The 16,991-nt window shown below is 41.5% G+C and overlaps 1 protein-coding gene across 2 annotated transcripts in view; it reads right to left on the bottom strand.

The window, feature by feature from the left end:
• Window positions 1-16,991, bottom strand: part of PPARGC1A (PPARG coactivator 1 alpha) — a 363,473-nt gene that overhangs the window by 27,818 nt on the left and 318,664 nt on the right. For both annotated transcript variants that reach the window (XM_054294682.1, XM_054294688.1), the window contains exons 3-5: window positions 3,690-3,884; window positions 2,605-2,727; window positions 1,512-1,716 (exon numbers count right to left, since the gene is read on the bottom strand). In XM_054294682.1, the coding sequence (XP_054150657.1) occupies window positions 1,512-1,716; window positions 2,605-2,727; window positions 3,690-3,884 (523 nt within the window). The remainder of the gene's footprint in view (window positions 1-1,511; window positions 1,717-2,604; window positions 2,728-3,689; window positions 3,885-16,991) is intronic.

The raw sequence follows: 16,991 nt of genomic DNA, 5'->3' as shown, positions 1-16,991 counted from the left end.
GGGGAAAAAAAGCAGCTCTGATCTGAATAGAAGGACTTTGTAATCTGCACGCATGCTTGTGTGCACATGTATCTCTGTATGGGTATAACATACATGTGCATAGAGCATGTTATACATGATGCACCTTATCACCTGCCACCTTAACATCCAACAGTGTTAATAAAGCCCCCTGTAACTTCTGGCAGTTCTGTTTTTCAGTACCATTGCAGTAACAGACCCAGGTTTCACACGTAGAGTTCAGTCTGAATTCTGCTGTGAAAGCAGACTGATAAAGCCATCCAGAAGAAGTGGCAGTTGGCAGAAAGAAGCTTTAGGAGCAGTTGGATTTCCTTCATATGAGAAATATTGTTCAGATAATTTGAGCCCATAATGGAGAAAACCCTTACTTAGAATGTCAGAATGTACAGCTGCTAGAACAATATTAACTGACAGGAAGGGAAGATTATTTTTATTAGGTTTGCTTATACTTCCTAGTGCAGAATGAGAAAACAGATTTGATAGAGGTTGAAATGCAAGAAAGAGGGAGGGGAAAAGAAGAAAGAACATACAGTTTACAACTGTTGCTTTGAAAATACCAAACACCACATTTAAGGTCACATCCTGATCTTTGTTGCAGACAGGTAACTTCCACTGACTTTAGTGGAGGCATCCAGGATTGGTACCGATGTGTCTGAGGCAGGCACAAAGCCTTTCAGATGCCAGGCCAACATCAATACATAGATGTATTTTAAAGTAGCAATAATTTTAAAAAGCTCCCTTTGGGTTCGTAAGCTTTGACAGCTTTCCTTTATCGTGGGAAAACAGAGGGAAAGAGAGGGAGAGAAAGTGAGAGAGGAAGCTTTAAGTTCTTGCATCTCTGTCACAGAAACTACTTGTAATATAGACCAGTTTTTTACACATCAGGGGATACTAAAAGTCAACAGAAGTGTTTAGTTTTGACCATAAAAAATCCAAAAACAAGAGAGAAAGATCAGGATAGCATCTAAACTTTCAACTATTTACAAATAAAATTACAAACCAGCATTCCAGCTTTAACAGGAATGACACATTTATTGTTTTCTCTGTAGCAGTGAGAGCACTATTTATTGTCTCTTAAGAGCTATGTGGCAGGTTAACAATGCCCTCAGTTTTACTCCAGCAACAGAGAAAGAAGCTCACTAATGAACTGACCTGCCGAACTTGTTTAGGGGTATAATGATTTCTTAGTGCTACACTTCCCTCCAGCTAGCTTGGTATATTGCCATGTGGTATTTGCTAAACTTTTCCTGAGATCGTTTTCTGAGGCTTGGGGCAATAAACAAAATAATCAAATATGTCTAAAAGCTAAATCTAGCTAACTAATTCCAACTTCATAATACTGTTTAAAAATTCTCTTTACACAGAAGTGATGCTGGGTTTCCAATACTAATCCAAAGAACAGAAGAAGTACTGAGGGTATTCCCAACCATGGTACTTCAGTTTCCCAGGGTTACTGCTGGTACCAAAGCTGTATTCTGCAGTCCCACACCTACCCTGCAGATGATTTGTCTGAGACTGCAGATGGGGCTTCCTTTTGGAGGTGCATTTCTCTTTGCTGCTGTTCCTGTTCTCTGCTGGTTTGGTCTGAGGAGGATCATCATTCGTAGTCAGATATTTGAGAAGTTCAGAGCAGGGGCGTCTCTGAGGCTTTTGCTGTTGACAAATGCTCTTCGCTTTATTGCTCCATGAATTCTCAGTCTTAAAACAGGGTAAAATAAAATAATAAAATAAAATAAAGTAAAGCTAAAATTAGTGAGCTGAACCTTATCAAAATGGATATAGGTTTTCTGAAGAGATGAGATTTTCAATGAAGTGTTCAGCCTAAGTGTACTAGATCTATGAGCTGTGAATAACTATTTGCAGAACAAGGAAAGAAAATTACATTTAAAATTCCTAAATGACATTTATGCAGCTTTTTATTTCATTTCTCCTACACTGCAATGTTCCTACTCAGCAACATGTAACTAACAAGACCCTACAGCGCCTTTAGTGTGAACAAAAAAATAAGCTGGTTTAAACCTTAATTTGCTGCTGATTGCTTGGGCCCAGTATTCACAACTCTCTTAAGTACTCCTAAATGGCCCGTTTTCAGTTACACTGAACGGCAAGACAAACATTGTTTAATACTGCCTGCTAACAGAATTACGTCCAAGCCCCCCATTCCATCCAACCAATGTTTAATATACATCTTTTGCCAAGAATCCAGTGTCATTTGTCTTAGGTCAGACAGCTGGGGAAATGGCAGTCCCACATCCTGGAGTCACCCATAAACAACACCAATCCATCAGCAAATTTTATCACATCCCATCCTACTCTGTGTATCAGTAAAGTAGGTAAGAGTAACAGACGGTGTGACTACAACTGAACTCTGCCAAAAGAAGGGGCATAAATGAAATATTCAGAGCATAAAAGAGCTCAGATGATTTTCTGGAACCCAGTCTACAACTCACATTTTTTAAAAATTAGTTAGAAGATAGTAAGCACATACAATACATTCAGATCTACTTCTTGCTTGATTGCTAAAAGCATAAAAGATCTTGTTACATTTTCTTTTTTTTCCCCTTATTATAAAAATTAAGTTTGTACCTTAACAACCACAGGGCTTGTTCTGATCCTGTGATTAGTGTTTGCATGGTTTTGTGTGCTGAGACCACTGCATTCATTGTAATTTAGCTGAGTGTTGGCTGGAGCCAGCAAGAGCTTCTTAAGCTACAAACACATCAGGGAAAGGGAGGTGGAAGGAAAAGAGTTACACATCTTTATCAATTAAAGTGACTTATCTACATTTCTGCATAGTTACTTAAAGTTAGTTATATCAATTTCAGCAAGCAAAGTACAATAAAACAAAAAGCAGGACTTGATATTCCTCAGAGTAAACAGATTTCATTTCCTTCTGGCTTGGCAGCACATTTCTGCTCCCTTTACTGCAGTATACTGAGTGGCAAGCAGAACTGACAGGGATCATGGATCTCTGAATCCAGGGCAAAATGAAATTCTCAGTGATCTCTTTGACATGAAGAGGCCTCTGATCTATACAGAGACATAAACTTTAACAGAGTAATGGATACGGTGTCAAGATTCAGGTATCTGGCTCTGTTCCCACTGAAGCCAGTGATAAGAGGCTTTCAGCAGAAACACAATCACATCACAAACCAGATTTACTAAGCAAAATGCATATAATGTTTCACCCACATCCTCACCCAGGATTCAGTTTTGCCCTGGTTAGCATTAAGCTGATGCTTACTGGTCAAATCGATGTTAAAGACACAAAATCAGCCCTGCATCCCAACAGACTCATTGGGCCTTTCTTCAGAGATCACCAAAAATGATGTCTAAACACACACAACAAAAAGAGCCCCGAGAAATGAAATATGAGTTAAGAACCATTACCCCGACTCATCTGAACAGAATGATAAGCAAAAATGTCAGCCCCATTAGCTTAAGAGTTTCAAAAACAACCTTTTCAACAACTTTTTAATAGACTGCCATATTAATCATCCTATGGCTATTTGGTGGGGGGTGGTTTCCCCCACTTAATTCTCAGTTCTTTACTCGATTTTCCTCTCCAGTCTAAATGAAAAGTCCAGACCTTACTGTGACTACATCATACCCATGCAGCGGGTGGCCAGAGGCACATCCAATTCCTGTTAAACAGTAGGAAGGGTTCTTACTAGAGACGGCTCTTCTGCCTCCTGGGTCGGAGGGGCGCCGTCGGGCACTGGGGAGGGGCTAGCGGCATTTTCGTTGGTCACATCTCCATCTGTCAGTGCATCAAAGGAAGGCAATCCATCCTCATCCACAGGGATGCTGTCCAGTGTTTCTGTGAGAACTGCTAGCAAGTTTGCCTCGCTCTCTTCATCTAGTTTCTGTGGGAGAGCACGAAATAAAAAGAGGAAAGAAAAGGAAAAAACGATGTGAGAAAAGGAACAAAATGATGCCTCTGTGTGTGAACAAGCAGACAACTCATAGTTAAACTGGCCCTTGGAACAGCAACCTGCAACAGAATCTCAGACAATGTAATTAGGTACAATAAAATGATCCATTTCTGTTCAAAAGAAATCTCTTTGCACTCATGGCGTAATGCGAGTTTACTTTTCTTCCACAATTCTTTCTTTTGTCAGGTGTTAAGAATGATAAGTGATCACTCAGGGATTGTATTACAGGATGAGCCTAAGATGCTGACACCTAATGATGGTGTCAGCCCAGGCTGTCCCTTTCTTTTGCTCTTCAACACTGAACACCAGCTAACTGACATGACAAAATTACAGGAATCAGACAGCTAATCAGGACACCAAAACGAATCACCAGAAAAACACTGAAAACTTCATTCACATATATGGTCCAGTGTAAGCAAGAAAGGGTTTCCCTTCCACATTTCTGCAAATCCTTGCTCCAAAATAAAACAGCTTCTTATTCCTGAGTATTCTGGTGTAAGAATAGCCAGCAGCACTCCTATGGTAAATGACAGGTTGTTTGGGTTTCTTTTAAAGAAACATATTAGGGAGGTTGCCTTTGAAGTTGTCCTTTCAAATTGTGTCTTTTGAGTGCTCAATACACTATTGTATGCATTTATCAAATTCTGACTGCAATTATAAAAAATAGATTAATTTCTAATCAGAAGTGCCTGTAATGTTAATTTATATCTTATTTCAGCAGCAAGACTTCTTTTTGTCAAATTGAGTAAATTTAAGCACCTCCTGATTTTTAATGAAATATAGTCCCTACTGTATATTAAGATACAGATTTTTTGAGTGCTGAGAGTTAGAACTGAGAAATAGAACTGTGTAAAAATCATTATATTTAGTTTTCAGAGAGATTGGAAATTGATCTTGACAGATCAATTATCTAGGACTCCTAGGCTGATCCTAGTGCTGTTGAAGTAAATGAAAAGCCTTTCACTGATTCAAGTGATATCAAATTGGGAGTTTCTCCACCGGCTTCAGAGCAGCTCATCATGCTCCAGGTCCCCACTGTGAAAAAATTTCAGCTAAGTTCAAATCTCAAAGTAAGAAAGTGAACTAGCAGGACAAATAATACCAGCAAGACAAACAAACAAGCAAAAAAAAGAAGTTAAAAAAAGCAACAGCAAAACATTGCCAAGTTACACTTTGGAAAAAAAATAATCAAGTGAATCTGGGTATCCCCTTAGCATGACTTTTTTCAGTAATACTTTTATCTAGCAGACTCTGAACAGAGATGATCATAAACCACGCAGATAATTGCTCCTGCTAGGCTTCTCTGCCAAATCACACCTCATAGCTTCTAACATAAAAGCTGTCTTTGAGCTAGAAAGCTAAGGCAGAGCACTGTTCTGGTGCTTACGGCACCATCTCCAAGAAACAAATAAATACTCAGGCAAGCTAATGCTAAGGAGAAGCATTTACTTGAAAGGCCAAAAGGCACTTATCCACTGAGAAAAAGTATCCAAATTTTGGTGTCAGGTGATTTCCACCATACTAGGGAGACATGTGCACACAGCTGTGATAATTCAGTGTGTAGAGAATGAAATTGGCAGAAGGGAGCCAAATGAAGCCATGCTCCGAATTCAGCTTTTCACAGCCACTTTCTGAGAGGAAAAGAGAAAAATTACCGTGTCACTTCTAGAATAGTGAGAAAAGGCATATTGGGCAAGAAAGTGTGTACCAGTGTTTTTTCCCAATGGCATTTCAAGTCCCTCACAGGTGGTGGGATGAATGGTGTGAGAGCCAGCCCTCGAGCCTAAGGGTGTCCATGGGCTGGTTTGGCTGCCTGACCCCAGCCCTATACCAGGAACGTTTTCAGCAAGTGCATCTGGTGGGGCACACTGCTGAGCCTTGCAGCTTATAAAGCTGACAATGAAGCTGGAAGTGTTGCTATTTCTAACAGGGAATGCCTCCTTTAATAATAGCATGCCAGAAGAAAACCTGATATTTGCTGTTAGCTGCTCCACTCTCATGCTTTAAACAGACATTCAAGTGTGCTGACATTCAAGAACAGAAAGTTGAGCGGACACTGGTCCTCATCACAGCAATTTCAATTAGTTTTGTACAAGTTTCAACATTCAAACACCCCAGAGAAAGCAGAGGATGTGACAAAGAGGACTCTGTTAAACAATTAATGTCACTTTCCATTATTGCTTCAGTCCCAATTTACAGAGCAAATAAATCAAAGTCACCACAGATGAAGCACACTAGCTGGCTAACACATGTCTATTCACAAACGACATGGCAGCAGGAACACATTAGTCAAGAAAATGACATTGCTAGATAACCTCTTAAAGGTTTAACTATGCTATTGCTAAATAATTGTCCTAAATCATTGTTTATAAAGAAACACAATTATTAGATACAGCAGAAATGGTGCTGTGGAGAGATGCAGAGGGAGAGATGGTTGGGTACATCAATGTCTGAACAATAATCACTGAAGCAGCAGCTTCCTCTTTTGCTGTTGCAGTCTGAGTCTTGGTGTTGACAGCACTGGGGAGAAGCAACACCACGGCCAAATGCAGGCTCTTTCACAGTTTCAGCAGTGTCACTGCAGAAGTTCACATTTCAGACTGGCATCCAACCTGCTCAGCGCACAGGCTCGGTGGAACAGGAGGAGCCCCCCACCTCTGCCAAGGCCAGAGGATGTGCTGTGTGCTCCCTGGAACTGACTCCACCATGTCCTTAACTTCAAGCAGGATCTCACAAGAAGGATTTGCTTCTCTTTATAGGAGCAGATCCTAGGTATTTAGACCACCTAAATGAACTACAGTGTGTAAGAAGAAGGACCAGAGGATAATCTCAAATGTAAAGCTGCATGGCAAATGCAATTAATAAACTTTTATGAAAACAATGCATAATGACTCCATGTTGCTAACTTGCCTTTTAAATGCAGAAGCAGTTATGCATCACTTCCAAATCACACTGTTATGTTAGCATGAAGACATTGGGGCCAGATATGTTTTGATCCCTATAATTTTCACCCAGACGAAGGAGGCAAGGAACACAAGTATGCCAATGAATGCACACACTTCTGTGTTTCTGACAACAGAAATTTCCAGCATATCCAGAATGCCATTAGCTCTGAAAGGAAATAAAATCTGGCATTTATGTCACTCTTTATGGGTGAATGCAACAGAGGTAAACTGCGAGAACATCAACCAATCCTCAAACATGAATCCATCTAGGAGTCCAAAGACCGTGGAAAGTTTTTAACTGTGCTCTTCTCTGCTTTCACATGTTTGGCTCTAATAATTTAATACTTCTGCAGCACTAAAAATAATTCTCTGTCTAAAAACACTGTAATAGTTGTGTAACAATCTAATTGCATTTCTGCCTTCAGTAAAATGTCTCCAGAGATATTCCCTCTTTGGTCAGTGAAATGAGTTGATAATTTACCTACGCAAAGGTATTTAAATCCTCTACCCCTGATGATTCCTTCTCTTTTGCTTATTCTGACTATTGATGGAGCTGGGCTCACCCTGTGGTTAGCATGTTATGCCTGTAATACCTGTTGCTTGTCAGCAATCCACAGAGGCCAAAGATTGAGCTGTAACAGAAGCTTGTCCATGCTGTCACTCATAGGCATCCCTTTAGGGTGTATATAGGGAGCAATGCTGTAATTTATCCTTAAATTTTCTTCCTTTAAAAAATCATGCAACATTTTAAAATCTCTGTCATTACCATCAGATTGGGTTAGAGAAAACCTAGGAAAACTTGAAATCCACAAGTCCATAGGCCCTGACACAACACATCAATGAATGCTGGAGAGAGCTGGCAGACATCATAGTGAGACTGCTTCTGGTCATCTCTGAAAGGTCATGGAGATCAGGAGAGGTGTCTGAGGACTGCAAGAAAGCAAATGTCACCCCAGTCTTCAAAAATGGCAAGGAGTCATGAGTGGCATCATGAGTGGTGCTCCACAAGGTTCAATATGGGGCCCAGTATTGGCCCACTCAACAACAACGAGGCCAGTCAGCCTCGCCTTGATCCCTAAAAAGGTGATGGAGCACCTCATTTTGGAGGCCACCTATATCCACATGGATGACACAAAGGCAATCAGAGGTAGTCAAGCATGATTTCACTAAAGATAAGTAAATCGTGATTGACCAACCTGACTGCCTTCCATGATGGAAAAACTACCTGGATGGATAAAGGGAGAGCAAGCGGATATTGTCTACCTTGACCTCAGGAAGGCTTTTGACACTGTCTCTCACAACATCCTCATAGGGAAACTCAGGAAGTATGGGCTGGATGAGTGGACAATGAGGTGGATTGAGAACTGGCTGAACAGCAGAACCCAGAGGGTGGTAATCAATGGCATGGGCCTGATTTGAGGCCTGTCACAAGTGGTGTCCCCCAGGGTTCAACACTGGGCCCAGTACTGTTCAATTTATTCATCAGTGACTTGGACGAATGTTCAGATGCCTCCTCAGCAAGCTCATGGATGACACAAAGCGGATAGAAGCTTTGGACTGATCCCCCTGAGTGCTGTGCAGCCCTTCAGAAGGACCTGGGCAGGTTTGGGAGATGGGCAGGAAGGGACCATTTGAAATTCAACAAAGGCAAATGCAGGATCCTGCACCTGGGGAAGAATAACCCCAGGGACCAGCACATGCTTGGGGCCAAACTGCTGGAAAGCAGCTCTGCAAAGAAGGACCTGGTGGACACCAAGTGTCCATGAGCCAGCAGTGCCCTTGTGGCCAGGAGGGCCAGTGGTACCTGGGGTGCATCAGGGAGAGCATTGCCAGCAGGCTGAGGGAGGTGATCCTGCCCCTCTACTCAGCCCTGGTGAAGCTCATCTGGAGTTCTGTGTCCAGTTCTGGGCCCTCAGGACCAGAGAGACACGGAGCTGCTGGAACAGGCCCAGAGGAGGGTGACAAAGATGCTGAAGGGACTGGAACAGCTCTGTTGTGAGGACAGGCTGAGGGAGCTGGGCCTGTTCAGCCTTGAGAAGACACAGCTGGGAGGGGAGCTCATCAATGTCTGTCAGTACCTGAGGGAGGGTGGCAGGAGCATGGAGCCAGGCTCTGCTCAGTGGGGCCAAACAACAGGACGAGGCAACAGGCAGAAACTGATGCCCAAAACTTTCTACCTGAACATGAGGAAGAACTTCTTTTCTCTGTGAAGGACAGAGTACTGGAACAGGTTGCCCAGAGAGGCGGTGTAGTTTAGTTTCTGTCACTGGAGACATCCAAGAACTGTCTGGACACAATCCTGTGCCACATGCTCCAGGATGGCCCTGCTTGAGCAGGGAGATTGGTCCAGCTGACCCTCTGTGGTCCCTTCCAACCCATCTATCTGTGTTTCTGTGATCTCTTCTTGAAAACCCTGAAGCCAGTGTGCAGATGTCCTGAGTCAGGATTATCCTGTAGCTCTTTTCATCAGCACAGGTATGCTGATCCATTCCAGACGAGTATCAAGCCCATCTTTTAGAAAATATTTTCAACATATTAATAGTATCTCCAACATCTTCCCTTTGGGTGACTTCTCCTCTCCCTTTCAATTGTGATTAGTGCGTGCACAACTTTAGCTGACTGTATCTCAAAGAATGAAATCAGCTAATGAATGATGATGCTCTGAAGCTTCTTTACTGACAATTTGAATAGCACATAGGCCCACTGTGATTCATACTGAAGGATCAGGGACTAAGCTGCATTATTAATCCACAGCCCCAAGGAGCTGGGAACAGTGGCAGCTGGCCACATCTTTGTAAAAAGCCCAGGAAACTTTGGGACAGATCCACAGCTGGCAGAAGCTGTCACCACTCCAGCAGTCCAGCTTGGTAAGCAATTCAGAGCAGCCAGGTGTACACCAGAACTCACAAGGGATCACCATTTCAACATATTGACTCATTTCTCCTCATCAGCCTAAGATCTATTTATAGCACAATTAACAAAGAAAATAATTTTTTTTTCCTCCAGGTGAAAATATGAGTGATCTAAAAATACTAATACATTATGGCTCTACCTTCAAACAAACAAAATTGACTTGTGAGCACACCAGGGATTTCCAACAGGACTTAATTCCTTAATTACAAATTTTGGAGTAAGGATATCCTTAAGATTGTCTTTTCCTTAAGAAATGAGGGGTACAGATTCACCCTTTTTTGCACATAAGGACGCAGAGGCACTGAAAAGCTCATTAACACCACTCAGGCCCTGAACAACTCCTGTCAACAAACATGCACGAGTAGGGGCAGATGCTGTCTCAGCACTAGCCCCACAAACCAAGCTTTGCCACAAGAGGATAAGGAGCCACAGGCTGCACAGAAGCATTGGAAGGGTAGGAGGTGTACAGGAATTAGGATGCAGGTTGGTTGGTATTCCTACTCCTGACATAGAAAAATGAGAATGTAAGTCAAGGACCACGAAAGGGAAGAACTACAGCCCAAGTTTCCCCTCTTCTGGTACAGAAGCAGTCAATCTGCCATGGCATGGCACAGACAGAGCTCTCATGTTGATTTTGCTGCCTTTTCCATGCCCTGTCCAAGGCAAGCGCCACCTTTCCCTCAACTTAGAGCTGGCTGTACCCAGGGCCAAAGATGAATTAGTGGTCCAAGTGGTGAATCACTTGTACCACCTTACCTGATCACAATGAGTCCCATGCCCTTATATATATGAAGAACTTTCTCAGCTTCTATTTTACTGTTCAATTGCTTTGCAAATGCTTAGGCATCCTGCGTTGTCTTACAGTACAAATTCACATGATGCATTTGCATAAGAACATTTTTACAAGGTCTGTTAGTCTGGTCCCCAAGAGACACTCCCATAATTGAAATGCTTAAGTCCAGAGCTATCAATTATCTTTAAAAACAAAATGGAGTCCCACTAGGAGAAAATTACAGCCAGATTTCTTTATATGAAGTAGAAATATGGGGATTAATTATCACCACCCCTGTGCAAATGCCTTTAGGGTATGGAAAGGAAACAAGATATTTTCTTTTCTTGAAGGAGGCAGCTATATTCATACTCCTCACATGCACCTGCAGGCAAAGACCACTTGACTCCAGAGCCTGCCTTCTGATTTCAACAGCCCCACTACCCTTCATATGGAATGTTAATATATATCTCAATTGTAGGACCAACCACTTGCCAACATTTACATAAAAGCTTCACTCCAGTTGGATTCCTCTACATATAGACTTGAAGTAATGAGCTGTACAACTACAAAATGCTTTCCCCCCCAAAATGATATTAAATAAATATTGTGATTCTAGGTATAATATAAATATAAATATTAAAAAATTACGATTCATGTACTGCAATGCCTAATTTGCAGAGCTAGGTCCCAGAGGGGCACAAATCCCCAGCATCACTCCTAGGAACATTAGGGCACCACTGGAGAGACCTGCTAAATGTCCACAGGCTGAAGGAGATGGGAGCACCAGTAGCATCCATTTTTCCCCCTCCTCTCTTCAGAGTATAACAATTGAAATAAAATAAAATAGAATAAAATAAAATAAATAATCTTCATCATCATCATTATCAACATGTTGCTTATTTCTCAGAAAGTTCTTATGCGCAGCCTTGGTAACTGAACTCAGATTGCTTTCTCTCTGTGAGATGCTCTCCTGACACTGTAAAACTGTGTCAAGCACTTGGTATTAAAGCATCACAACTCAAAACCACAGTACAGACCACTTGCAAATAGGCTTTTCTTTAAGATCACGCCCTTGGATCACTGGAAGTAATGCTGCCATAGTTCCAGTAAGATAACTACCTTTACAAGTGAAAAATCTAACTTTTCTGCTCTAACCTAAACATGCCAGTTTAAAAAAGCCTACTGAATATTCCTCTACCACAAAGTCACCTTATTCTTATTACTTTGAACAAGTTGTTGCAGTTCAGAAGTTTCCATTACATCCTGGAAATTAAGTTTATAATAAACTGAACAGCTACTAATTGACTTACTCATCTCATGAACTTGAGGATCAAGCTAGCAACCCATGCTTTACATCTTTTGACCAGAATTCATCCACATTTTGCAAGCCATTTCAATTGGATTTGTGTAAACTGTATCTTTCCCCTCTATCATAGTAATCTTTGATTCTGGAGAGAAGATAAAACAAAAAACAATCTGCAAGCAAGCTGCTGTGCTATTGACTGTATTAAGGGGACCAATGACAAGATATTGTGCGGGATTCCACTTCAGTGGTATACCAAATATCCAAAATTTATACTAAGTGAAACCACAGAATCTTTGCAAACGCAGTCAATTTAACTCAGTATCAAAAGGTCACTCTTCAATTTATACTGGATCCTGAGCATAATATTGAGAAAACACTTGAAAAAAAATCATCTTATCATCAGTTTGGACCTCAACATTTGCTGGCTATATAGACTAATTTGCTGATTACTAAATAAATGCTCTAACCATGTTTCTTACTGGGTTAGCTCATCAGGGGAGCTTTTTAACTTCTACAGGACTTGACACTGTAAAGGACCTGCACGTCTGTAGCACTGAGGCACACCATGGGCTTACTATTGTGCTGCTTTGCCTAGTGCTAACAAAGTCCACCTGGTCTTCATGGGCGGGGAAATGCAGCACGAAAAGATCTGGCATGTCTTGTCCAGCCCACAATGGGCTAGGTTTGGGCTGAGCTCCAGAATGAAGCACAAAACTCTCTCTGTGTTTCTGGTGGGCAAAACCAAGAGCAGGGAAAGTGCAGAAGTGCAAAGGGGAAAGAAAGTGCCTGATGAAGAGCCACAATAAAAAGAAAGGCTGTAAGTTTTATTTCACAGCACAAGAGTGAAGCCAGAGAAGCTGGTCTGGAGGTGAAGTTTCCTATGTGCCAGAACTGCTGGGGCAGCACGGGTGGGCAGAGGAGCGAGCGATCTGGGCAAGGGGATGCAGGACAGGTAGCCTGACCTGCATGAGTAGCTCAGCCCAGCATGCAAGAGGTTGGGCAGGCTGTCTCTGAGCTCAGCACCCAGAAGATTCGCTATTTGGAGCAGCAAACGGCACCTCTTACCCATTCTCCCTTCCTCACACAGAGACAACGGCTCATGCTTGTAACAAGCTCCTGAGCAACAACCCAGACAGGGATTTTTAATTATTATTATGCACCCAAACAATATAGAGGAGGGTAGAGAGTTAAAGATCCTGGGGCCCCAGTCTGAACAAGCTCTAATACGGAGTGGGTACTGTAGAAAGAAGGAAGAAGGGGAAGGCAGGGTACCGCATAAGGTAGGGAAGACATTTGGGACTCTTGTTGCAGAGCTTTCAACAACAGTGTCAGCAATATTTCAGTCCAAATAGTCAAGCACTGCTTGCTCAGATTTATTTATTTACTTGATTTATAGTCCATGCCCACACTAATCTCTCTATGCACTGACATAAGATTTTTCAACATTCATATACCTCTGTAAGGCAGCATAGCATATCCTGGAGGAAAAAAAAAGCGATATATATTTTGCAGTGATGATTTCACACATGTAACTGATGTAAAAACTTGTTTGTCCTCTTAATCACGACAAATATCTCTAAAAACTGTACTTGAGTGTCAGTATGGACTCTGCCAACAAGAAGCACTATCTTGTCACTTTTGTTCATTCTTTATCTCAGTGTTGCATTTCCTTTACTTTTAATTATATTGGATATGTCAGGATGTCTATTATCATCCCTACTTACTTCTATCTTGAGATTTATGACTCTAAAGAGATACAAATTTAAAGGTAAAATTGTACATAATATAGCAGAGAAGAGTTTTACACAGATTTTTAAATTTTGTTCATTTACAGGGAGACTAGTTTTGTATAAACGAAACGCACACTCAAAAATTCATTTTTAAGCTACAAAATGAGACACTTCTATCTGGTGCTTTTACTGTTAGAAAATTGGAATTTAATTTGACCAGGAAATTAGCATTTGTAAAGTATCAAATTCATTAAACGCTTTTTATGATGTTTTAATTTCTCAGCGTGTTCAGCTTCATCAAGCCTAACACATGCCCACTGAACAGGTATGATAAACAAAAGACACGTCTCACAGGAAGAAAAGCACTGGTTTTCCTTACAGTTGAATCATGAGTGGATGAGTACATCATTAATATATCTGGACTGCCCATCATTTTTTATTGTAATTTAACTGGATGGCAGCTATCTGGTTTGAGATGGTCAGAAGAGTTTACTCAGATACAACACAAAAACTTGTTTACAAGCTGAAAGATTCATTTTCTCTGTATGTTTTACCTGTATAGCTCTACATTATTTTTAGGTGGCACAGCAATGTCCTTCAGTGTCCTCCTTGTTTGTATATACTAGCGGACATGTTGACTGACACACACACAGCATTTAGAGAGGTGGTTTAGAGAGATAAAATAAACCTCAGGTATCTGTACTCTAAATGTCCTGGGCTGAAAGCAATAAAGACTCCTTTATAATGAAGCACCAAATGAGAGTGCGCAGATCCCACAGTAAGAAACACCCTAGCAGGTATAGGGATAACAGCACAAACCACAGGTGACTTTTGTCAGGCTCTTTAGAGCCCCTTCACAGTCCCACAAATATAGAAAGAAAGCCTCTCCCAGCAAGCAAATAAGTCCTCACCTCAAAAAGCAGTGATTGAACAGTGCAACCTGGTAAACCTCTACAACCACCAAGAATACTCTTCAGGATGAGGAGAGGCGTCTGAATTTTCCACTGGTTAAACACTTGGCTACGTTACATATCAGTTACATATCTCCTCAATTTTTCATTCAGTGCTAAGACTTTATTGTTCTTTTAACCCAATTTTGTATATGCAAATAGAATGGTAAAGTAGAGATGGATTTTAAAACAGGAAACATTAAAAAAAAAATCACAGAAGAGCTATCTGGTACAGTCTCCTCTAGGTCATGTCCACCGTTGGCTTATTTCTAAGTTTCCTGGACTAAGTTTCCTAAGTTTCCCAACTAGTCTTCACAGATCCTATTAATAAAATGGAGTTGACAATAAAATGTAAAACTAATTTGCTAGTTTACATTACCATGTCCATTTCCCCCAGCCAGTCTGGCAGAGTTATGTAGTGCATGCATACTGTGGTGCACACTACAGTTCCCACTGCAGTTGCCTCTCTTCTACTTACTCCTTAGTCAAGACTGAAATTATTGCTCATTCTCTGCTAGCTTTTTGAAAGTCTGCATGTCCCTGATCATGAGCTCTCCATCTGTGTGATGTAAAAGACAGCAATTTTTTTTAGTGAGGCACTCATGTTGTCCAGTCCCTTTTCCACCAGAAATGGCAAAAATCAAACTGGTCATATTTTTTTTATCCTCTTAAAAGATGACACTTAGCAGTCAAGTCCAGATGTACTTACTTACCAATGTCCTACATAACATTGTTAATTAGGCTGTAAGTTCCTTTAGACAGGGACTTTTCTTTATTTGTTCACACAACTCTTTTTATAACCATATCATGTTTTACCATTGGGCTTTGAGATGCTGCCACAGCACCTAAAACAAATAATTTGGGGTACTTTTATTTAATCCTGCTGGTAACCAAAAGACAAAGAACTTAGACCCAGATGTTCAGCTGCAGTAAATTAAGGCCTCTCCACAGGTTTTAACAGAGCTAAACAGATTTATGCTAGCTAGGGACCTGGTCCTCTGCTCTTAGTGTATTTTGATGCTTAAGATGAGAACAGCAGCTCCTACATAGTGTGTCTGCACCACCCTGTCCCAGGACTAAGAGCAGTCCAGTCACAGCCCAGCAAGGGCTAATTCTTCCTCCTTACCAAGTGAGTTTTGCAGCTGAGCATTACATTGCTATGACTTAGACACTGTTTAAAAGTGGCTTGGGCTCATCTTGCTTACATTGTGGTACATGCTGAGCTTGCATTCCCTATTGGAAATACACTGACATTATTTGTTCATGTCAAGTGCACCTTCAGTTTAAAAGTTATCCCCGCTGAAGTTAACACAAGTTATACCTTGAGCCTGTGTAGCAGCTAAATGCACAGCCAAAACCCCACAGGATGTGCCTAACCCCAAGAATAATAAGAAAATTGAAACCATTTGAATACTAAACCAGAGATGGGATCCTGCAGATCACTGGGTTCAACATGGCTTACATTTTCCTGGCTAAAATAGCCTCCCTTTGTATTGAGATATTTTTCTCTGCTCTTTCAGCACTCAAATTGATGGGGAATAGAGAGGGGAAGGGAGCTGTAGATTGGAAAGAGCCCGGGATGAGTGTCCAAGCCTTGCTCAGCTGGCTCATAGGAGTGGGTGGGACCACTCATGTTTAGGAAGCAATGAAATCCTGTTTTGTAAACATACATGGGGATTACACACACCATCAGGGGGTAAGGAGGGGAAAGAAGGGGAGAGAGGAAGAAAAAACAGGGAGACAAGAAAGTAAACATGGTTGCACTTGATTCTACACATGAAGGAGTAGGGGAAAGAACACCCCACCACAAAGTATTTTAAGTAAAAAAGAGCTAGCTACCTGTAAATGAGCAATACTGCCAAGTCTTACTCACCTGAAGCACCAAAACACCAGAGTGCAATGAGCACCACAATGTTTACAGCTGCCTCTGGCCTTGCCCCGTTTTGATGGCAAAGAGTGCTGTAAATCCGAGTGCTGGGGGCACAGGGAGCACAACGCCAACTCCAGCTTGGCTTCCCTTGGATTAGAGCAGCACAAACCAAGCATCACCTGGCAAAGCCGGTGGAGTTAAACAAGGACAGATTAAGTGTAAGTGAGAAGGAAATCAGGCTCTTTATTTCTGCCCCTCCTTCCTTGAGAGAAACTACATACATTCCTTTTTCTTCAGACACGTCAATAGCAATAGCTTAAACTGCCCTAATCAGGTTTCACCATTGGCAATGCGGAAATGTTTATTTCCATTAGGCTGAGTCTATAAAATCTTCCTTTCATTCCTGTGCTTCTACCATTCCCAAACAGCAAAGCCTGACAATTTAAGTCTCTGACAAGCAAGCTTAATACCGAGACGTTTGGAAAAAAAAAATCCATACAAAGAAAGCTCTTAAGACAAGATAGGCTGAGCGTTTGCACCACAAATGGTTTG

This window comes from Melozone crissalis, unplaced genomic scaffold, assembly GCF_028551555.1.
Source record: "Melozone crissalis strain CALT ecotype California unplaced genomic scaffold, PUWL_Pcris_2 ptg000006l_1, whole genome shotgun sequence".
Lineage (NCBI taxonomy): Eukaryota > Metazoa > Chordata > Aves > Passeriformes > Passerellidae > Melozone > Melozone crissalis.
Note: the sequence above shows the minus strand (reverse complement) of the source record. Positions and strands in the feature narration are given on the sequence as shown.